This window comes from Melanotaenia boesemani, chromosome 2 (assembly GCF_017639745.1).
Source record: "Melanotaenia boesemani isolate fMelBoe1 chromosome 2, fMelBoe1.pri, whole genome shotgun sequence".
NCBI lineage: Eukaryota > Metazoa > Chordata > Actinopteri > Atheriniformes > Melanotaeniidae > Melanotaenia > Melanotaenia boesemani.
Window position 1 is genome coordinate 20,799,108 of NC_055683.1, and position 24,412 is coordinate 20,823,519.

Below are 24,412 nucleotides of genomic sequence, written 5' to 3' on the forward strand. Positions count from 1 at the left end.
AAACTCCTCCACTTGGGGCAGGACCTTATTGCAGATCCGGAGAGAGCACTCCACCCTTTTCCGGCTGAGGACCATGGTCTCGGACTTGGAGGTGCTGATTCTCAACCCAGCCGCTTCACACTCGGCTGTGAATCGCTCCAGTGAGAGCTGAAGATCACGGCCCGATGAAGCCAACAGAACCACATCATCTGCTAAGAGCAGAGACCCAATCCTGAGGCCACCAAACTGGATCCCCTGAACACCTCGGCTGCACCTGGAAATTCTGTCCATAAAAGTTATGAACAGAATCGGTGAAAAAGGGCAGCCTTGGCGAAGTCCAACCCGCACTGGAAACGATTCAGATTTACTGCAATGTGGATCAAGCTCTTACACCAGTTGAACAGGGACCGGATAACTTGTACAAGCGGGTCCAGCACTCCATACTCCCGGAGTCCCCATGGGGCATGGTCGAATGCCTTCTCCAAGTCCACAAAGCACATGTATATTGGTTGGGCAAACTCCCATGCCCCCTCAAAGACCCTGAAGAGGGTGTAGAGCTGGTCCACTCTTCCACGACTGGGACGAAAACGACACTGCTTCTCCTCAATCTGAGGTTCGAATATCTGACGGACCCTCCTCTCCAGCACCCCTGAATAGACCTTACCGGGGAGGTTGAGTAGTGTGATCCCCCTGTAGTTGGAACACACCATCCAGTCCCCCTTTTTGAAGAGGGGGACCACCACACCAGTCTGCCAGTACAGGGGGAACTGTCCCCGATGTTGACGCGATGCTGCAGAGGCGTGTCAGCCAAGACAACCCTAAAGCATCCAGAGGCTTAAGGAACTGTGGGCAGACCTCATCCACCCCCTGGAGCCTTGCCAACAAAGAGCTTTTTAACCACCTCAGCGACCTCAGCCCCAGAGATGGAAGAGCCAGTACCAGCTACCATAACAGACAAACATCTCTACTTCTCTCCAGCTGTCACATTCCCCTCTCTTCCTCACTCTCATTAGGTAAAACATCAGCTTCCTCTAACCCAGGGCCAATGCTGATGTCACACAATGGAAAAAATTGTATCTTGTTTCTAACTGCTCTACACTCATTAGTTTTCTATTATTGTTATTATTATTATTATCATTATGTCTCATCGGATGTTCCACTCTTCCTCTCCTCCTCCTGCCACTCTACCCATCACTCCTCTGCATGACCAGCCCGACCACTAATGCATGCCAGTTTTATTTTAATGTGTTACACACACACAACGGTTTAAGGAACATTGGGTTTAAAATGCAAAACAAGTCTTCAAGATGTCCTGATGTCAGTCCAGCTGAGCGTCTCTGAGACATGCTGGACAAACATATTTCTGCTTTAATTTGCTTTTTGTTGTTAATGACTCTTTTCTGTACACAAATGCTAGTGTTGTATAAATGAAGGATGTTAATCACAATAAATTCTCTGATTTCAGGAGGTAAAAATCTGCTGTGAAAAGTAAATTTTGTAAAATATTATCACGCAGAGAAAATAATACAGTACATGTGAACACAGTTCATGCGTTTATGTAGAAATATGTTATACTTGTAAATTAACTTTGATAAGTTAATAGACATCACACCTGTACTGCATAGCTGCTAGTAGCATAACTCACCCAAAACATCTCATTATTACACCAGAACTTATTTCTTGTGTCAGTAAACAGCGGCCAGAATAAGAAACTCTCTTCTCTTTGTTTGAGCTACTCAGGTTGTTTTATTGTTCCAGAGCTGTCAGGTGTATTTTGTATACAGGACACATTTCTGTTATATTCTAACGTTTGTCTAGTTTGATTGTTTTCTCTGTTTAAGCAAATGAGCAGTTTAATCTGGCTTAATGTGATTGTGTATAATTAGATTCTTTCTTGTTTCAGAGAAAAGTGTGTGCACGTCCATTTATGACCTGTAGGGGGCAGTAAAAGTTTGGTTTTAATCCCACTTTCTGTCTAATCAGACAGTTACAGCAGGTCATCTCAGCAGTGACACATGACACGTGAAAACTAAAAGACAAAAAATAAGGGAAAAAAAAGTTAATCAAATGTTTAACAAGTGATGTAGTTTTGAGAATTTTATAATTGTTTATTTTATCATGGAAAAGTTCACCATTAATTTCTTCTGCATGCTTTCATTCTTAAATGTGTTAGCAAAACTATATAGCGTTACAAATACAGTCTGAACGAGTTTAATTCTTCCTGTGGGGAGGAGTTTATGCAAAAGTTTGATCTTCAGCCTCTTTTTATCAATCTGTTGAGACAAGTGGACACAGTTTACATGATGGAGTACAGAACAGCTCTGCTGGTTTTAACTATCTGCTGGACAGGTGAAAATGTTAAATGATCCTTAAGTCTTATTTTAGAAAACTGGTAAAGTATGACTAATGATTATTTTTCTGTATTGATAGGTGTTGATGGTCAGACTCTGACAGAATCTGAATCTGTATTTAAAAGTCCTGGAGAATCCCACAAATTGGCCTGTACAGCCTCTGGATTCACATTCAGCAGCTATGCTATGGTCTGGGTCAGACAGGTTCCTGGAAAAGGCCTGGAGTGGATTGCTTATATAGGCACAGATGGCTGGCCTACACATTACATTCAGTCAGTCCAGAGTCGATTCACCATCTCCAGAGATGACTCCAGCAGTAAAATCTATCTACAGATGAACAGTCTGAAGACTGAAGACACAGCAGTGTATTACTGTGTCAGAGACCCACACTGACTGAAGCTCATTGAGCAGCTGTACAAAATCCACTTACTACAGTTTTACATGACCATTAAACCAACCTGCTAATATGAGTTAAATTTCAACATTTTACATTATACATCAATTTTCTTTATTGCGGACATATGATAACCTTAATTAAGTTATTGTAATATAGACTGAGACATTGCTGTATCTATTATAAATAAAATGGGATTTGTGTTTCTTTTAAATGTAATTTCCAAAGACATCAATGACCTTTATGATCAAAGTGAAATCATCCAGACAACAGAGGGTGTTAACAAATAACTAACATGACAACTGACATGATTGTTGCTTTGTGAAGGTGAAAATTGTCACTTATTTTCATTAAAAGTTGTATCTGGAATGTTACCAGTTTAAATAAAGTAGATAAATACAAAAACAAATCTATCTACAGATGAACAGTCTGTAGACCGAGGACACAGCAGTGGATTCCTGCAGCAGAAGAAACACAGTGAGAGAGTTGTTTTCTTCTTTATTCATAATATGTGTGGGCTGGGATAAAAAGTCAACCGTGGCATTTTGACCCAGACCGGCCCATATATGACCAGGCTCACCAAAAATCTTTGAACTCCCTTAAATGTGAATATTAACCGTGAAACTCCTTAAAATAATTGAAGCTTCGGAGTGAGTTAGCAGGAATCAGTAAGAGTGAACACATTAAACAAGTTTTAAAAAGTGTAATTTGTTAATAAGAAAAACATCTACACTCCAGCAGAGCGATGGATCAGATGAAAACTGTCCCTGAATAATGTGCAGAAACAGAAAAAATCTTCTCTTCTGGAAATCTTACCTCAACTAGGTTAACTAGGTTCAACAAAAGATTGAAGGGAGGTTTTTATTTATTTATTTATTTATTTGTGTGTGTGTGTGAGTGTGTGTGTGTGTTTGTCTGTGTGTGTGTTTTTTTGTTTTTTTATTTGTTTGTTTGTTTTTGTTTTTTGTTTTTTTTTACAAAATGAATTAGTCAGGTCCAAAAGGACAAACATTTGCATCACTTTAATGTATGGATGAAAAAAGTAAACAAATCTTAAAGTGTTTCCTTTCTGTCCATAAGCACAAAAACATAAAGTATCAGACTATCAGCCCAGAACCAACAACAAGTTAATGAAGAAATCAGAAATTTGCCAGTTAATGTGGATAGATGATGGTTAAAAATCACGATCACACTTTCAATAGAACATCTAAATTTAAAATCTGTTGTTTTAACCAGTTAACACAACCAGTCAACCAGTCAATACAACCAGCTCACCAGCTGTTCTCCTGCTGGAAACATTGATGTCATCAACTAATTTTGTAAATGCAAAGAAACAAACTAACGTGGCAAAAACTGGCAGTTTTATCGACTCGTATGGATCAGACTCAGAGTTAAATGGGTCTCTTTAATGAGAACAGTAAGGAGATACATGTCTCTCTCGCTCTCTCTCTTCTTTTATTTATTTAATTTATTCTTTTTTTGTAAATCACAGTTCCTTTGTGCTTCCTCTCCATTTTCTTTCCCTAGTTCTTACAGGTAGTTGCACCCACTAGGACAGAACCAAAAAGGATTGAAAGCATCGGATTGGTTCAGCCTGGTGTCACTTCAGAAAACGACCAATAAGCTTTAAATCAACATGTTTTACAGGCTGATGGGGCACAAAGTTCTGTGCTGACTATTTGGATAAATAAAATACTCAGGCACATGGACCACAGCAAAAAGGGGTGGTTTTTAATGGTCTGAGTAGGACAGTCCAGTGGTCGGCCGGTTACTTTAATGAACCAATAAATTAATAAATAAATAATAAAAAAAATGAATAAATGGTGATGAACCAAAATTAACATCAGCCTACTGTACAACTAATCTGGTAAAATATTAAACATTTTAAGACGGATAAATTGCGTATAAGAATTGAAATTGAAAAATTTTCTCTTGCAGGGTTTGACTCACTCTGTGAATAAGAAAAACTCTCCAGAACTTTTGTTTATACCCAGTATCTCGTGTTGCCTTCTATGATTTCAGTGTGTTTTTGACATTCTGTTAGTTTTCCTTCTGTGTGATTACCTCTCTCTTGGTTTTTTCCCATCTCTCTCATTATGTTCAGACAGGAAGGGCTGCAATAGTGGAAACAAATGGTACTCTTAGTCTGTTCAAGGCGGGTTTTACTAAACAGAAGGAAAGAAATACTTAATAAGCCAAGAAAACTTAAAATATATTTAAAAAAAACATTTTTTTAACAATTCAAAGAATCAGAGAGATCTGTATAAAAAAGTAAGTGGTGGGTCTTTAAAAATTTTAAATTTCTATTGTCATTTATGCCAGTTATTAAATATGTTTTTCTGTTACAAAGTATTGTCTAACAATTCATATGAGCAACACTTCAGATATTTCAATGAAAAAAAAACTAAACCATAAAAAAAAAAAAAAAAAAAGACAAGAAAATATGACAAGGCATATCTTAATCTGGTCTTGACCAGGTAACAGAGTAATGGAAATAGTAATAGTGGATAAGGGAGATCCTGTGTGTCGGGTATCTCAAAATTAGCATCTGACAATATGAAACCTAGGAGGTTACAATGCAACTTGGGGACTTCTGATCCAGAACACAGAGAAATGCTTGTTGATTACTTAAGAAATAAACTGCTCATCTGTGGTAAATTGAGTTTTTTCACTAAAGCAACATTCATCTTGTCAAATGCTCAATATAAACTATTACTGCCAAAAGTATCTTCTCACCTGCCTTGACTCTTGTATGAACTCATAGACTTCCTGTTCTTAATCAAATGAGTTCAATATGACATTAGCCCACCCTTTGAAGGTATAACAACTTTAACTCTACTGGAAAGGCTTTCCTCGAGGTTTAGGAGTGTTTTATAGGATTCAATGTTATAAATACAACAACACAGTTACTGTCTCAGTTACATAAGCACGATGTTTCAGCACTGGCAAATGAAAACAGAAACACAGGGTTGAGAACTTCCTTCATCAAACACTGAGTCAAGGATGAGACAGGGAGCTGCATTTCAGTAAAGTATATAAGATGAGATTTCAGAATAATATATAACAGCATTTCAGTATAGTATATAAGAGGTTTTACTATAATGTGTGAATGATTTCAGTATGATTGTTATGAAGGACTTCTCGGAGACAGAACAGGTTTAACAGGTTTATTGACAACTCCGAGGTTTGGTGGAGAATGTGTCTCACGAGTCCAACGCTTGGTATAACCTGGTAGTTCAGCTGGGTCAGTCGGGACCGGGAGAAGGAAGAGTTCAGAATACTTGAACGAGGTCCAACGGAGACTGACTGGAGAACTGGGGCTTATAAGTCCTGGCTTGGGATTGCTTGCAGGTATGTGTCATTAGTATTCCAGAGAGGGAGATCGGCGGTGATTGGCAGTAGCAGGTGTGTCCGTTGCAGAGTCTGTTGCAACGGTGACAATGATATTTGAGAGGATTCAGTATAATGTGTGAGTGACTTAAATTTCACATGTGTCTGTGAGAGGGTAATTCTTAATAATGTCTTAAACGGCTCCTCATAGTTGACTGTGGAATATTTAGGAGTGAACAAATTTGTTATACAAGTGGCATCCCACTACAGTACGATCCATTCTTTCACAAATGTTTGTAGAAACAGTCTGCATGCCTCAGTGTTTGAATTTTATACACCTGTGGTCATGGAACACCTGACTTAGATTATTTGGATGGGTGAGTGGATGCTTTTGGTAACACAGTGGTGCATCATATAAAGTAGTATACAAGGTCGCTAACTACTGATTTGGAGTTGTATAAACACCATATAAAATATTAATGTTGCTATTTTTTTCTACCTACTACACATAAATGTACATTTATTCCCCAACTCACTCATCCACATGTGTGCACAAACACACCTGAAGATAAGATATTATCAGACAGTGGAGATATATGTGGGGTGAGGACATGTACTGCTCCTCATTCTGGTTGGTGACAGAAGAAGCTCTAATAATATGTCAGAAGTGCCCTTGAATCTTAAATTTATATCAAAACACAAGTACTCACACTGAACATTCATCTGTTGTCTAACTTTCAGCATGAAAAACACAGCAGTTAACAGTTAATAAGTACAGAACAGTGCAATCCAATTTATTTATAAAAAAAGAAAAGAAATAGATAAAGCTTGAATAATTAAAGTGTAAGTTATTTTTTCATTATGGTAAACCTACATGTGGCCTTAAAAATTGTGTTTTTCTGAGCAGAGAACACAAGTTTTACTAAATTCTTGGAGTAATATGTGAGCTGCAAACAAAAACTATTAGGGTGAAAAGAAACAACAACAACAAGAGTGTATGTTATCTTCGATAGCTTTTATCTTATATTTATACATATTGTACAAATCAAACTGGGCAAATCTGAATTTTGGGCAAATCAGTCAGTTGATTTTAATCAGTTCAACCTCCTGAAGCAGAAAGAAGTCGAGTCAAAAGCAGGTCCAAGCTATTCTTCTTATGAGGAGGAGTCAATGCAAATTTTAAATGGATTCCACATCTACTTATGTGACTGCTTTGATGATAACAGAGAAGTGAGGGCTCAGAGTTTAACATGATGGATTATAGAACAGGGCTGCTGCTTTTAACTCTCTGCTGTGCAGGTGAAGATGATTAATAATCGTGATCTCATTTTGTAAGTGTGTGTGTGTGTTACCATTATTATTCATGGAATGTATTTCTTCTTTGGTTTGACAGGTGTTGATGGTCAGACTCTGACAGAATCTGAACCAGTGGTTAAAAATCCTGGAGAATCCCACAAACTCACCTGTACAGGCTCTGGTTTCACATTCAGCAGCTACAGGATTGGCTGGGTCAGACAGGCTCCTGGAAAAGGACTGGAGTGGATTGCTTATATCAGTAGTGGTGGTGGCAGCATCTACTACTCTCAGTCAGTTCAGGGTCGGTTTATCATCTCCAGAGACAACAGCAAACAGCAGGTGTATCTGCAGATGAAAAGTCTGAAAACTGAAGATTCTGCTGTTTATTATTGTGCTCGAGAGACACAGTGACTGAAGTTGGTTTAACAGCTGTACAAAAACCTTCAACTTTTTTGTGTCAATGCATTCAAGCAGTAAATTTAGTTCATATTTTGATTCTGCTTTTGAAAAATTCTTTGAGAACTTGGAAAAAAAAGGTTCTCAGATTAACATACAAAAACAATATTTCTGAAACATGTCCTGAGTCAAAACTTCTTAATACATTTTACAAATCACTTTTTTTAACAAAGACATCAAAGGTCTGTGTCAACTTTCTTTTTCCTGTGAGACTATAAACAGTTTTATAAACATTTTTATTTTCTGTTTATATCCAAAGGATGTTCACTGAATGAAATGAAACTGAATTTAGGCTCATACTGACATTTTTCTTTTAACCCCTGAATCCATCATGGATCATCTTCAAAGTACTTTTCAACTTTTAATCACACAAACAATCATCACATAATTCTGCTTCATGATCGTTGCTCCTCTACAAACCAAACATCAGACCTTAAACCTTTTATCTTTCACTGCTATATATATAAAAAAATCAGACTAGCATTCCTGTAAAATCCAGTCTCCACCTCATATTGCTGCTCATTATACATCAGATCAGAGTTTACAGTTGCAGCTCTGATAGTCGCCATGAATTTTACAAAGTGTCTCCATCTTGTTTCTTATTTCCAGTTAATGAAGTCTGTATCCAAACGAGAAAAACAAACAATAAAACAAGCAAAACTTTCTAATGTCTGCTATCTTCCCAGCTCTGTTTTTCAGCTGCTCAGCAGGGAGCTTCTCTCTTCCTCTAAGCCAGCAGTCCACAGAGCAGAAGAATGGATCGGACACATTGATGAGGGAAGTGGTGCAAGATTTGCCCAAAGTCTCCAAGACCAGTTTTCCATCACCAAAGACTCTTCCCAAACTTGCTTGTATTTGACAGTGAAGAGTCTCAAACAAGATGATTCTGCAGTTTGTTGTTGTGTGAAAAAGCCAAAGTGACACAGGAGGCAGAAACAAAGTCCAGAACATGATGAACTTTGATGTGAAAGCGTGTCAGAATTTTATGTTACAGGCCTCTGATGGTTCCTGTTTTTCTACAGGAAAGAATAAAGAAGACAGATGAGCTGTGGTCTGTCAGCAGACAGGCTCTGGTCTGATTACTTAATATACATTTATATTCTTTAACATCACACACTCTAGGTCTAAGAAGACAGCTGTGCTGCAACTAGTCAACATGACATGAACATGACACAAAATAAATCCCCTCTGTGATTCGTGAATCTAGTAGTTCTGGAAGTTAACCAGCAGGACTACATGTCCAGAAAAGTTTGATGACAGAAGTGTAAGATAATATTTTTTTAATCTGGTTACTCATTATAAACCTTCTGAATTGTGATATTAAATTTTCAACCATTTTACACTGAAGAGAAAAAAAGATGAGACATTGTATAATTTCATAAATTTAAAAGTAGGAGTTTTAGAAGAAAAACCGTGTTTACTCAGTAATCACTTATTCATTTTTAAGTGGTGATAACTCAAGACCATGTCAGTGGTTATATAGAAAAAGAACCAATTAACTAATGTGTTCAGGAACAGAGAACCTGTTGCTGCTCAGTAAACATTAACTTTTTCATGCTCACATGGTTTTAACTGAAAACCAAGTCAGTGGTTCTTCTCCACAATCTGTCCTGTGAGGAGGAGTCAATGCAAAACTCAAATATCTTCCACCTCTACATATGTGACTGCAGTGATGATGACAGAACAGTGGACTCTCAGGTTAACATGATGGATTATAGAACAGGGCTGCTGTTGTTAACTATCTGCTGTGCAGGTGAAAAGTTTGTTTGAATTTATTCTGGCGCATTTTGATTTTTGTGACAAACATTATTAAATTAATTTCTTTGACTGTTTGACAGGTGTTGATGGTCAGACTCTGACAGAATCTGAACCGGTGGTTAAAATCCCTGGAGAATCCCACACACTCACCTGTACAGGCTCTGGTTTCACATTCAGTGACTACTGGATGCACTGGGTCAGACAGGCTACTGGAAAAGGACTGGAGTGGATTGCTGCTATTTATAGTAGTAGCAGCATCTACTACTCTCAGTCATTTAAAGGCCGGTTCACCATCTCCAGAGACAACAGCAAACAGCAGGTGTATCTGCAGATCAACAGTCTGAAGACTGAAGATTCTGCTGTTTATTATTGTGCTCGAGAGACACAGTGACTGAAGTCAGTTCAGCAGCTGTACAAAAATTAACAGCAGTGTCTCTGCTTTGTTAATACTGAATGTTTCCTCTGTTATGCAGGACTGACAGTTTAATCTGATCTGAATGTGATTTTTGTATAATACAAAGCTGTGTGATTTAAGCAGACAAAACTTTCCCGAGAAGATTTTCATGCTATAAAATGTTGTAGAACATGGCGAAAATACACAGTATATCTATATAAATTAAACATTTATATTGCCTGCAGGAAAATTTAAATGAACCTTTGTGTAGCAAGAGAAATATTGAATTCCTTTTTTTAGCTTACATGTTGCTAACAGACTTATATAAGCAGAGTGCTGCTGCTTCAACTTCAATGTGCTTCACTCCACAATCTCTGCCTAATTCCTGTTTGATGTCTCCTCACACTGCTGCACCTTGTTTTGGAACAAGCCCTCCCTGGGAGACTTGTATATCCCTGCTGGAGCAGGTTAGCTGGATAGGCTTGAGATGTTTGACTCTCCTTGGATCTCACAAGTGTTGCCTGCTGGTCCTCCAGGCCTGGACTTCTGCATCTTTAGCAGCTCTCCAGAGCAGCTAACTCCTGCTACCTGGACCTACGTTGACTAAAAAAACCTGAGCTAAGGCCTTTAAAGAAATTCTGCTGCTGCTTTGCTTTGGCCTAGCTTTTACTTTGGATCCACTTTTGCTTTTTAAGTTCTTTCTTTTATTCTGGTTTTATGGGCTGTTGTTGTCCAGTGGTGGTCTTGTTTGTGTGCAGCTGGAAATTCTTTTAACCACTTTTTAGTGTGTGTGAGATTTTAGCTTTTGTTTAACCTGTTGTATTTCAAATCTTTTTTAAAGGAATTTATTAAAAAAGGCCATTTTATTTTGTTTTTTATACAACTTTATTTAATTATTTTTGAGGTGGTGATGGCTGAGCTTTGCTGGTGGCGGTATCCCTCTGGGTCCTAGCCTTTGTATGTGTGTAGCATGTGTGAAGTGGTGTTACTGGGATGCCTCTTCTTCCTGAACTACCAGCCTCCACCCTGGTAATCCTACCAGCACCACCAATCTTGTTTTTAGTTCTGTTTGGTCTTAATTCATTTGTTCTATTTGTAAAATTACATTTTATTTAATAAGTTGAATCCCGTGTCTTGTTACCTAAAGTTTACAAACCTGAGTACCTTTCTTTAGTTAAAATAGTTTTTCCTTGGGTGCAACCTCCAAGGTGGCATTGTGGAACAAATAATGACGTACATACATGATTTTTTTTTATTTAGATAAATTTAATACATTAATATTAAAGTCAATAGGGAAAAAATATAAGTGGATTTAGGTGTACGTGTACTATAAACATGTAGGGGATAGGAAAAGTAGATTTTAAACTCTACTTTCTGTGTAACATGACAGTTACAGCAGATCATCTCAGCAGTGATATGTGACACATGGAAACTAAAAAAAACCCTAAAAAAGAGTGTTTTCCTATATTGATTTTCTTTAACGGTGTAGAAATTTTACAAATTATTGAGTTGGTTCAGAAACAACAATTAAATAGCTCACAATTTAAAAGTGACGTGTGTGGTTCCAGATTAAAACTCATCCTTTGTTTTCTCTAGATGCGCCGTTACTGCATGCAGCTCCCGGTCATTTCTGTGGACTGTGTGCATGTGTGTGTGGCTGCGCACACTTACCCATGTCTGCCATGACGTTTTAATCTTCATCAGTCACTCATCATCAGTAAGGCTATATGGTTATTTCGCCCCCTATGTCCCCAATCAGATGAAGACAGCATCAGCGTGCAAGAATATAATGTAACGCTATGCGTTTTCAACCTTTTTATCACCTGAAACTGAATTTTGGGTCCATAACTTTTTCATGGACATCTTCTGGCTTGAACATGATGCAGCTTTATTCTTAGCTTGTACTCAGTCACAACAGAACATGGAAACTACTTAAACACTCAGTGTGTTCTCAAGTTTCAACCGTATCATTCTGCTTCCTCTTCAGCAGTATTTTCTGAACAAATATGAAACTTATGTTCACCCAAAACCAAAATTAATCACATCTTACAATAGTAACGCACTTTCAGTAACACACCAGAAGAGCTGAGCTGTTCTTGTTACAATCAATGAAAAGACCTTGCTCATATTTGCAGTCAAGCTTTCTCTACATGCTAAACAAAATTTCTGCAATTTGGGCAATTTTGTTGTTTTCTTGGTATTTTCTTTCTGCGTCTGCTGTAGCACCAGTTTCTTACATAATTACATAAGTTGTTCTCTGTCAACAGGCATCATATTACAGTGTTTGATAAACTCTCTGTCCTGTGCCGTTCTGGTGAGGTGAATAGGGTGCAGATGTCTTAGACTGTAAAAGGTAAATGGGCTGTATTTATATAGCGCTTTCCAGTCATGTTCACAATTTAAAGTGCCTTGCATTACATTTCACATTCACCCATACACACACGCATTCATACCCAGTATGTTGCTCAAGGACACTTCAGCATGGAGACAGGGAAAACCTGGAATCGAGTCACCATCTTTCTGGTTGGTGGATGACTGTTTTTCCTCTTGAGCTAAAGCCGCCTCAATGCCTGAGGCTAATTGTGACGGCCTTAGGCCTGTCAGCTTGGTTACCGGCCATGTATATATGTAAATAGAGATGTGCAAGTGCTTGCAAGTGGTTCACTGCTGTCCTCGTGCCTGGGAATAGCCCTTCATCTCCAGGATTGGCTGCCATCTACTCTGACTTCCCTTTTGCTTCTTCTGCGGGACTGGTCAGCGACGACTCCGTCTTCCCTGTGGCCAGTCAATCCGGGATGTTCCTGTACCTTAAATGCTTCTGATCACCTTCGTTCTGGGCAGCTGTGTCAGATCAGTGCACAGTGTGCCATTGTGGTGTTGGTTTGAGCGTGATTACAGCTCTGTGTGCCACAAGAGGGTTTTGGATTTGTGTCAGGAGTTTGTTAATGGGTCTTGTGTCTGTTTTGTGGTGGAGTAAGTTGCTCCTTTTTCGTGACCTATGGGTTCGTTGCTTACCTTTGTTGTACTTGCTTCATGTTTAAAAGCAGCCAGTTTTGGGCATTGCTTTTCTCCTGTCACAGGACGCTTTAAGTTGGTTTATTGTTTGTTGTTCGGAGTCTGGATATTTTACACTGCACATTCCCTTTATTTTGGTTTCTTTTGGTTTCTTAGCTCCAGGTCATGGATGTTATGATATGGATGATCCCTTGGTTATTTTGTTCACTTATTGTAAATAAATTTTATTTTATCGTGCAAGTTTGACTCTGAACATTTGTGTTGCCACTTCTTTTTCCCCTGGACGCCTTAGGGGTCGTAACACTAATCTGTAGCAATCTTTGGAAATCTTTGCTGGTATATTCTCTACCATTATATGAATGAATACACCTAACTTCTCCATAAGGTACAACATCAGCTAGGAATCTTTCGGTAGCTAGCACTGGGTCACTTTTTGTCTTTAGAATATCCACAAATACAGTGCCTGAATAATCATCAGTAAAGGACTTTGCATATGTGTCCATCCATGTCTAGTGTTGACATAGGGTCTGTTAAATCAGTGTGGACTACATCTAAGGGCTTCTTGGCTTTTGCATCTGGGTCTCTGTTTCAGCTTTCTGTGATTTTTTTTTTTGTGTGCAAACTTCACAGAGCTGATCTGGCCTTCCTGAACCCCCTTTTATCTCCATACCTTTTACATCACCTTGTAAGTATGTCAGACCTGGTATGATATTTTGGTTTATTGTAACTATGAAATCCATGCCAGGTTTGACACTTACTAATCATCAATACTCACTACAACAGTTGGTAATTAGTTCGAGTTTTCACTTTCCTGAAAATCTAACCTGCCACTGTCTTTGGTCACCATGATGCTGTGCCCTCATTTGAAGGTAGTTGTTGCTCCTTCATTAGCTGCTCTTACCACTGAGAAGATGTGTGGATATCGTGGCTTGTAGAGTGCAGCTCTGCTCTGTGTTGATGTCCAGCACTGTCTAGTAATTAGATCATCTCTGTGCCTCTTCCTTGTGCTATTTCGCTGCACTTGGCCCCATCTACCAACTCTATGGAGTGGGTTTCAGCCTGGAATAAGTTGTCGAAGCTTTCAAATTTCCCAATGTCATTCACAATGTTGCATGTGGCTCCTGCATTTTCCATGGTGCCTTTCATCTTCATGTTGTCTGGAGGTCTTCTTTCTGTGTTTTTCCTTGAATAAATGATCTTGGTTGCTTCCTTGTTTATCAGCCTTTCTGGCTCCACATTGTTTGTAACACTACCTTAATTTAGTCAAGTCTCTATTTTCAGTCAAATCGGTCCATCACTCATTGTTTCACCTGCTTCTGTTAGGGCTCTCATCTCCCAAAGGTCATACTTATCTTCTGATCCATCAAAGACAAGCTGTGGTGCCAGAACTACAGTGTTTTTGCTCATTATTTTGCTAAGGTGCCAACTTTTCACGTGACCGTCAAGTTGTACATCTTCAGTTGATCTCACCTGTTACTTTAGTCCATTATGTGGCTTACAAACTCTCCAAAATATAAACGCTCACTTACACCAGAGCTAATATATATCGATCCAAATATTGATAAAATGCATATAGTCTCGTATCAGTATCGTTCCATACCAATGTGATGAGTGATAGTTTTCTTTCGGAGGGCTTTGGTGGCAAAAAGCCGAAGAATGTGAATAAGAGCCAACCAATAGTAGGTTTTGCTTTTGTTTAGCTAATTTGCAATATTGATTTTATTTTTCTCAAACAATTTTGTCTAATAAAAGGGAATAACAGAGTTATTTTATTATTGTGTTACTTTGTTGATGTTGTTATTTTAAATTGTTTACAAACAATAAAGAGTTTGAGGGTCTTGCTCAAGGACACTTCGGCATGGAGTCAGGGGAAGCCTGGGATTGACTAACTTTTTGGTTGGTGGACGACTGCTCTTTCTTCTGAGGTACAGCCGTTATTGTTATTTTTTATTGTTTACAAAGAAGAAATGGTTCTGCCATACAGTTTGTTAGTAAAAGACGTTTTTTTAAACAAAATATTTGTACTGTGTTTGATCATAATCAGGATCAGTAAAAACAAAGTCATTAAATGTTTGTGAAATTTCAAACAAAAAGAATCAGTATTGCTATCAGTGATACTTGTACTGGATTTACTCAGTATATTGGATCGATACCAAAATGTGCAGTATGGACCAGATCTAATCCGAGCTGGTCCCCAAGCTGTAGAAGATCAGCGTAATCCTTCACACCACCTTCTTCTGCTACACTAACTTGTGTCAGAAGCTGCCTCGGCTCACTTTTTAACATTAACTTTGGGGAGTCACTGAAAGACTGAGATCACTGTTACAAGCAGCTAAAACAAATTTCTTCTGCAGGTTTCTTTCACTTAGAGAAAGGATGAGAAACTTGGTCATCCAGAGTTCAGCCACTGCTCTCTGCATCAAGAGGAACCAGATGGAGCCATCTGGGTAGGATGCCTCTTGGTCTCCCTGGTGAGGGGCTGTGGTCCCTCCAACCACAATTGCTATTAGTTTAATTGTAGAAAAGTTAAATTATCTATACAAGTAAAAATGTGAACCACATTTAAATGAAGACATAATGTATGATGACTGTAAATCATCAAAACAAAATTCATTTTGTTGCTCATAGACGACGTTTTGATTGCTTCAAAATTTGTTTGTAAAACTATTTTTCTTAGGATAATTTTGTCTGTAGAGATAAAAAGCCAAATATGACTGCTTGAGATGCTGCAGTAAAAGATTAGTTCATATTCAAGAAAGAAAGATGGTGGGATTTAATAAGTATACTTTCTCCCATTCCTTTTCTAACAAAAAGTTCTTTCTTTCTTTCCTTCTTTCTTTCTTTCTTTCTTTTTATTTGCATACTTAGTGGTTTGTTAATTTTTTATGTGTGCGAAATAAATCGATCAAAACTTTGTTTATAATCATATAGTAATATATACATATTTATATAATTAAAACAAACCACATTCTGTATATTTCCTATCTCCATGTTATCTCATATACAATGCTTCCTCTTAAAACACAAACACCAACTCTCCCTGATGATCTTCTGCAGCATCTTTCTGTATTTCTGTCCTGCTGGCTGGTCTGATACTTTGTGTGGAGGATCAGAGGTCACATCAAGATGATGATGAACACACTCATGCTTATACTTGTGTCTGCAGTGTGAGCTCCACCACTTCTTTGCTCTCACAGATCCACTTTCTAAATGAATGTGTGTTTTTCTTCTGCATTCCCTCCTCTATGTTATTTGATCAAATAGAACAGGTCAGAGAATAAAGTCCATTTCTTCTAGTGTAGAAAAGCCTGGACAGTTTGAATTTGTCCTGTATAGGATCTGGCTTCACATTTAGCTGCAGCGACAGATTATTTGGACTCATTCACCTCCGTTGACACATTCAACAGGAGACAGGTTTTTGTACGAGTCTCTTTCATTGTGACTACGACCTCTTTGGTTCTGGGACAATAGTTTATGTAACAGGTAAGAATAAACATTTATTTTCTTCCCGGTTGTGTTATAATAGGAGTTAAATGTGTTTAAAGTCACTTTCTGCTGCTTCAGGCTTCACGTGTTAGTTTTTTCATCATTAATAGATATTTTATACAGCCTTTGGTACAGAAGAAAAATATCAATAAGTTCTAAAAACATGTTTAAATCTCAGTGAACAATTAAACTTAGACCACATTTTTGCAAACATTAATGATGAAACAAGTATTAACTTTTTGACCTCTTCAGTATTTCTGTGACATCTATGAGGTTCCTGGAAATGATTCAGTATTAAATCTTACATAAAAGCTGTAAACGAGTTATAAAACATGTTTCACTGAGAGTAAATTTATAAAATAAGTCACATGTTTAATTAAGACATGTTGAATAAAACATGTTTTTTTTCTGAATTGTTTTTAGAAAATATTTAAGAAAGAAGTTAAAAGGGACTTCAAGTGTATATATTTATATGTATATTGACATTTGACAATTAACATTTTAGTAAATTTATTTTTATACCATAAACAAAATTTTGACCTACAACATAAAACAAAGGGTGATAGCACTTTGAATTTAATTTAATATTTTTTCTGTCTGACATAAGAATAACTAATAAAAGCAAAAAAGTTTAAATATTAGATAAACTAATTCAGAAAATAATAATGTTATTTGTGTTGATGGTATAATGTCTTATTTGGTTTTTAATCCTTAATGAGAGAATGAAATTATATTGAGGTGAAGATTTTTTTTATTTATTTTCTGTTTATATATTTATTTGACAGTGGTAATTAATATTGAAAGTATAATATTTATTTTAATAAATGAAATATTTTTCCTCATGAATAAACATACTGGATATTGTATTATTTATTCAATATAGAGAATGAAAAAAATCACTATAAATAGTGTTATTTTTATTGGCACTGCACTCATAAAAAACTCACCCTTAAAAAATGAAACAAGATGGCAAATAATTTTATTTCACATCTTCATGTGGTCCACCTGCTGCCATGAGGTGATGAGTGTGTTTGATATGAAGGTGATCAGAGTGCATGTAGTGAACTTTGTGCTGTATTGAATATTTTAGTGATCAGAGTCCATGAAGTTTCCAGGATCAGACTGGATGCAGTTCAGTGATAGAAGCTGATGTTAACTGTGTGTGTGTGTGTGTGTGTGTGTGTGTGTGTGTGTATTGGATTTCATTGTTTGTTTTCATTCATAAAAACTGGGCCTGAGAAACATCAATACCAACAATAAACAGCAAGCAGACAAATAACAATGAAAATGAGTTACATAAAAAACCTGTTTATTAAAATTAATAATAAACAGAAATCTGGTCTGTGCATATTATTTTAATGCAGAATCCATTTCAAATTTTCTTCCCAGATGTGATAAACTTTTAGAAACCAAATATATAGATCAATTTATATGAAATATTAAATATATATATATACACTACCGTTCAAAAGTTTGGGGTCACTTCTGTAGTGGAATTTATTTATCAAAGATCACACACTGAGTGAGAATCAAACAAAATATTTAATTAAGAGCTGTACAGACAATGAGAATCACACAGTCAAAGAAGCTTTGGCTGCACGAGTCTGGGGAGGTACATGTGTGCTTGATTAATATAGCCAGAGCATGAGCTGATAACATCGAGGTCGAAGGTCATTGTAGTAAACCCCTCATGGCCTGGTACAAGGAAGAAAAGAAAAGGGGTAAGGGGAGCTCACTAAATCCTTATCTGGGTACACAGTCATTCTCCTCCCTGAGTAAAACATAAGCCAAGCTTTAACAATGCAAAGTGCAGTCTACAGAATATAAAGGTTATTGTGTAAATTTTCCATTATACTACTGAACAGCTTGGTTCAGACAGCAGGCAGGGAAAACAATGGAGTGGATTGGTAATGGATGCAGAGGATGCACTTAAACCTACAAAGATTAACTAAAGAACAAGTTCAGTATCAGTGCAGACTCTTCCAGTAACACAGTGACTCTGAATGGACAGAATATGCAGCCTGAAGACACAGCTGTGTATTACTGTGCGAGAGCCACAGTAACACAAACCATCAGCAGAGCTGAACAAAACCTCTCAGAGCCTGAAAACTTTAACATGAAGCCACCACAGGAGGAGCTCTGAGACCACCAATGGTTACAAGACTGGTTCATAAAGAAAGTTGTGTGTAACTTGCAACATAAATTAATATGTAACTTTATAACTTTGTTGCCTTATAATATAATAAATGAATAAATCAAACAAACAAAAAGAATGACGCATATTTCCACTACACCAATTTAGAAATTGTTGATATATGATTTCAGCTCATATAAACATAGCAAAATATGATAGATTGTATGAATTACTTAATGTAACACAAAAACAAAAGTAGAACTTTTAGAAGAATGGCTTATATTCTCTAAATATTTAATCATTATCAAATGGTGAGAACTGGAAACCAATTCAGTGTTTTTTTCTCTACCATCTGTCCTGTGGGGAGGAGTCAATGCAAAACTCAAATCTTCCACCTCTACATATCTGACTGCAGTGATGATGACAGAACAGTGGACACTCAGGTTAACATGATGGATTATAGAACAGGGCTGTTGCTGTTAACTATCTGCTGGACAGGTGAAGATGTTGGATTCATTCTGGCAAATTTTTATTTACCCAACCAACCAAAATAATCAGTTAAACAAATTTCCTTTTCTGTTTGGCAGGTGTTGATGGTCAGACTCTGACACAGTCTGAACCAGTTGTAAAAGGACCTGGAGAATCCCACCAAATGAGTTGTACAGGCTCTGGATTCCAATTCAGTGGCTATGATATGAACTGGGTCAGACAGGCTCCTGGAAAAGGCCTGGAGTGGGTTGCTTATATCAGTAATGGCGGTGGCAGCACATACTACTCTCAGTCAGTCCAAGGCCGGTTTTCCGTCTCCAGAGACAACAGCAAACAGCAGGTGTATCTGCAGATGAACAGTCTGAAGACTGAAGACTCTGCTGTTTATTATTGTGCTCGAGAAGCACAGTGACTGAAGCTGGTTAAGCAGCTGTACAAAATCCTGGAGTTATAATCAGTTTGCTTAGCATGTACTTCTCCCTACAAAACCTGTTGCAGAGAGAAATCTTGTCAGAAAAAGATATTATTCTAAAGCTATGATGCATTTTTTTCAATTTCATAAAATTATGCATGATTGATAATATTTTTAAAAATTAAAAATGTTTACGAACCACAGTAATGCATTTCGTTCTGTAGGTACTTGTTCATAGTAACATCCTAAGAAGGAAGATCTCAACATAGGAATTACAGTAAAATAAACAAGCAGTTTAGCCTGCACACAGAAATAATTCCTTTGATTGGACAGAAAACATTTTGTGAAAAAATGTGAAATAATTCATTGATTTGTTTTTTTTCAAGTGTTAGCAGGGTGGTTTCTGTTTGTTTTAGCTGTTAGAGGGTTTGTACTTAAAGGATGATTTGGATTTGATCTTTAAATTAATAAATTAATAAAAAAAAGGTAAAATGGTGCTAAAAATGTCAATCCAGATGTCTCCTTCCTGTAAGGAGGAGTCAATGCAAAACCGAGATTCCTACCTACCTCTGTTAAACACTGCAGAGAGGACGAAAGAGAAAAGACACAATTTAACATGATGGACTGCAGGACAGGACTGCTGCTCTTCCTTCTCTGCTGGGCAGGTGAAGAATTTTCAGATGTCACATTGACACAGTTTTCTTTGTGACATAAAAAGTCATTTAATAAGTCAATGTGTGGATGGTCAGACTTTGACATAATCTAAATCACTGGTTAAAAGACCAGGAGAATCCCACAGACTGACCTGTAGAGCCTCTGGATTCTCATTCAGCAGCTATGCTATGGTCTGGGTCAGACTGGCTTCTGGAAAAGGTGTCTCACTCTTACACAGGATAACACCAGAGCATAGACTGTATATAAAACGGAGCCTCTGTGACGTCACCCGTAGGCAGTGTTGGGGTAGCTACTCTATAAAAGTAATTAGTTACTATACTACCAGGAAATGTTGAAAAAAGCTTAGCTTGTTTAGGTGGGTCAGCTGGGGAGCAGGATCTGACCAAAAGCCCCTGTCTCCGACTCTCCAGCTTCATTTTTTATTTTTTCTTGGTTGGCGCACAATCAGCTATGTCACACAAATCGATCTCTATGGCAACGTGCCCAGGCAAGCACACACACAGGCAGCAGCATGCATGTATCACTTAATACAGATCAGAACTTTACACAGACAAACATGGCTTGAGTAATGCAAAAAAAAACAAAAAAAACTGTATTCCAGTAAAGGTTTTCGTTACTAATATTTTAAGTGTAACGCACTACCTCACTTCGTTACCCAAAAAAGTAATATCGTTACTGTAATGCGTTACTCCCGACACTGCCCATAGCTTTCTGAAGAGCTAAATTAAAGCTCATTGGGCAGTTCCCACCGTCGCCATCTTGGCACCGTCACACATGTCGTCATTCCCAGGAAAATCCAAAAGTAATCAAAGGGGCGGAGCTGAGAGGGGCAGTGTGAAGGTGTGGGGTAGATGACTGACGCCCATCAAACTCCGAGCTGCCTATAGCTAAGAGCTAATCAAGCTAAGGTAACAGTAACTAACCAGCTAACAGATGTAGCCAGGCTAAAGCTATGGCATGCTGTTAGCTGGCTAAAAATCGCGTTTGTGCTGCACTCTCCCTTCTTGCTGCGGATATTGGATACATGTCAATCAAAAGAACACGCCCCTAAATATGCCAAATTTCAAGATTAAATTAACATCCACACGGATGTCAACCCCCTCACAGTTGTCATGAACGTAAACTTGACCTTTTTCCTGAAATGGATTTTTGTACCAGGCTTTAAACATGTTTATTTCGGCTGTGAAGTTGGTCTTTTTAACATGGGAGTCTATTGGGATTTGCTCTGTTTTGGAGCCAGCCCCTAGCAGATGAGGGGTGAACTGCAATTTTTTGCATTTCCACACAGGCTTCACATTTTATTAACGGAGGTTGCCACTTGCACCAGAATGGTTTTACAGCAGAATGTGAAGTTCTGAGACCCTTAGCTGGAAAAGGGTGGAGTCCTCTCTTCAGGTTAGGAATTAGATATTGCCCCAAGAAGAGAAGTTTGAGTATCTTGAGGTCTTGTTCACAAGTGTCAAATGGGAAGAAGTTTGAGATAGACAGGAGGATTGGTGTGGCATTTGCAAAGATGTGAGCTCTGCATTGGTCTGTCATGGTGAAAAAGTAGCTGAGCTAAAGGAGGCAGGGTTGATGTACTGGCGAATCTATCTTGCTACCTTCACCTTTGCTCATAAGCTTTGGTTAGTGAACAAAACACTGAGGCCACAGTTACAAGCAGCCAAAAAATATTTCCTCTCTGTGGAGTTTTGGCTCTTCCTTAGAGACAGGCTGAGAAGCTTGGACACCAGAGTTTAGCCAGTGCTCCTCCCCATCAATGCCTGCTCCTTCCACAATGCCTCTAAATACGTGGCTAAAATATTTTTTTAAGTCTATATTTCCTGTCATTAGGTTGAAAACCAGGGACTTTTTTCTTTTTTTTTTTTTCTTTTTTTAACTTTACATAATTTTCCACAAATATCTACATCCCTTATAAGAAAGTCTGTCTACTTCCTTTTTTAAAGGTTTTATATTTTTCTTGATTTTAAAACCTAAAAATAGAATTAGAAATGTGGTTCTTCAAAAATAACAAATATCTTATGGTGGCTCTTCATTAAAAAATATATATATATATATAAAGTTGCCTTTTTGAAACGTCTCATAACAATTGCAGCTCTAACAGAGTTTTAATTAGATGGCTGAGGGAAAAATGACTCTTTGGATTGGAAAGGCTGCAGACGCTGAACTAAACACATAAACAGGTTTAGCAGCAGTTTTCTCTTCAAACAGGATTTACTAACTAAAAGGCAAAAAGTCAGCAGGATGAATTTAAAGCTGTGAAACTGCTTCCTTCTAAACACAGAAGGAACTATATGTGATGAATATCAGCATCAGGTGAACAGACAGAAAGCAGGATTAGAATCTCACAGCTTCTAGATGGTGAGGAGAGAGAAATATTCACAATATGCACAATAACTTCCATCCATGCTCCTTTAGTGCTTCATTTTCCAGATTTTTGGCCTATTATTTCTCTAACCTTTCATTCTTAGCCTTCCTGTTTAGCTTAACACATCTGCACCTGCAGCCTCCGCCACCGGAGGTTAAGGGGTTAACATCTCATTTCAGCGGGGTAAAGCGTCAGGTCTGTAAATGTAACTATAAACATGTGTGGTATCCATAGAAAGTCCAGAATCTCAGCTGCCAGCTCAGCAAAACCATTTCTATCACCAACAATCAAGACAACAAACAATTCAAAGACCAGAGGCCTGTACTACAAAGCTGGATTTTCTCTTATCGGGGTAACTTCAGGGTTAACTCTGGGTTTTCTGTACTACAATGCTGGTTCACTACTTACCAAGCTGTATCACCGCAGCAACGGACGCTGAACAACTAACCTGCTCCAGAGCAGGTTATGTTCTGGATAAGAGAGCAGCGAGTATAAAAGTGCCACCTCCTGACCAATCAGATCTCATGAAAAATGGCCTGCCCATTTTTAGAAGCTCCCGTTGACGTTGGTGCATGGATAGTGAAAGGAGCGCTTAAGAGAGAAAGAGTCTTTACCCAGGTAGCAGAAAGATCTGGGCCAGATCTGGTATCCCGCTTCTCGTATCAAGTCTTCTTACATGCGAGTATTTTATTTTATTCATAGGCCGTGATCTGCTGGTCACTTAACACATTTTTATGAGACATGTTGTTTATTTCCTCATCCACAAAACCTTTTTTCTTCCTAGCACTCCTGAGAAATATTCTCACAAACCAAAAGATGATGATGGAACAGATGAAAATTATATTAAAACTGCGCAAGGCTTGAAATCTGTGGATGAAGAAGAGATAGGTGTTGAACCCAATCTGCTGCCATTAGCTGATCGCCAGTGTATTGAAAACCTGGAGGAGCGGCTCAGAAATATTCCTGACCTCAAAAACAAACTGGTAAGAATGTCATGTCAAACTATCCTTGTGAACTGGAAAACCAAAAATAATTTGTGTATTCAGCCTTGTACCCATAAGCCTCCCTTGGCAGAGCAAATTTGTTCGGCACAACACAGCAGCCAGACTATCATTCTGCTGCTATAATGCTGGACAGGACAGGTTCAAATAAAAGACTGTCATGTCAGTTAAACTTCAGGGGAAAAGTTATACAAGGAGAAACCATGTTCTTGATTGAATGTGCTTTAAATAACATGCTGGGACATACAGTATAGAATTGAGAAACTATTTGGGAGAGGATCCTTTAAAGAACTGCCAAATATGATGTAAATAAAGCATTCCCAGAAATGTTTGTGCTGTAATACAGTGATCTGAGTGCTGTCAGTTTATATTGTCTCATTAATTAATATTGGATAATCTGACAAACCTTTTTGGTGGTGTCAGCAATTTTCTGCCAGCATTTCTTCCTGGCTTTTGCTGCAGCAACAGTTTTGCTTTTAGCCTAAATTATATTTTCAAATTCTTTATATTTTTGAAGAATAATTGTCTGCTCCTCCATGGTAAAATACACTGCTCTGCAGGGTTTGTCCATGTTTGCAATAGGTCAGAACTTCCAAACACCACCCCTTTTATGTCAGCACGCACTAATCGTAATTGGAAACCCTGGGTTGAGTTACTGAGTTGATAACCAGCTTCATAGTACAAATTATCCAGATCCTGATAGGCCCAATAGATTTCACTGTTTTGAGTCTATGTAATACGGATCTCTTTTAAATGTATATTTGTATAAATTAATATGACTTTTATTGTAAAGCAATCTGAGGGGTCAACAAGACTAGAAAATCATCAATGCAGCAGTAATTTCTACTCTTAGTCTGAGGTTTACTGTCTCAAG

The 24,412-nt window shown here is 37.9% G+C and overlaps 1 protein-coding gene across 11 annotated transcripts in view; it reads left to right on the forward strand.

Moving 5' to 3' along the window:
- The window catches only part of LOC121655986 (hemicentin-1-like), a 176,290-nt gene that overhangs the window by 42,605 nt on the left and 109,273 nt on the right, over nt 1-24,412 (forward strand). For 2 of the 11 annotated variants that reach the window (XM_042011098.1, XM_042011124.1), the window contains exon 3: nt 20,982-20,987. The exons of 6 other annotated variants lie outside the window; for them this stretch is intronic. In XM_042011098.1, coding sequence (XP_041867032.1) covers nt 20,982-20,987 — 6 coding nt within the window. Of the gene's footprint in view, nt 1-5,542; nt 5,551-19,035; nt 19,092-19,180; nt 19,485-20,449; nt 20,460-20,981; nt 20,988-24,412 lie in introns of those variants that run through there. 3 more of the 11 variants (XM_042010983.1, XM_042010966.1, XM_042011062.1) reach the window with 3 other exon arrangements.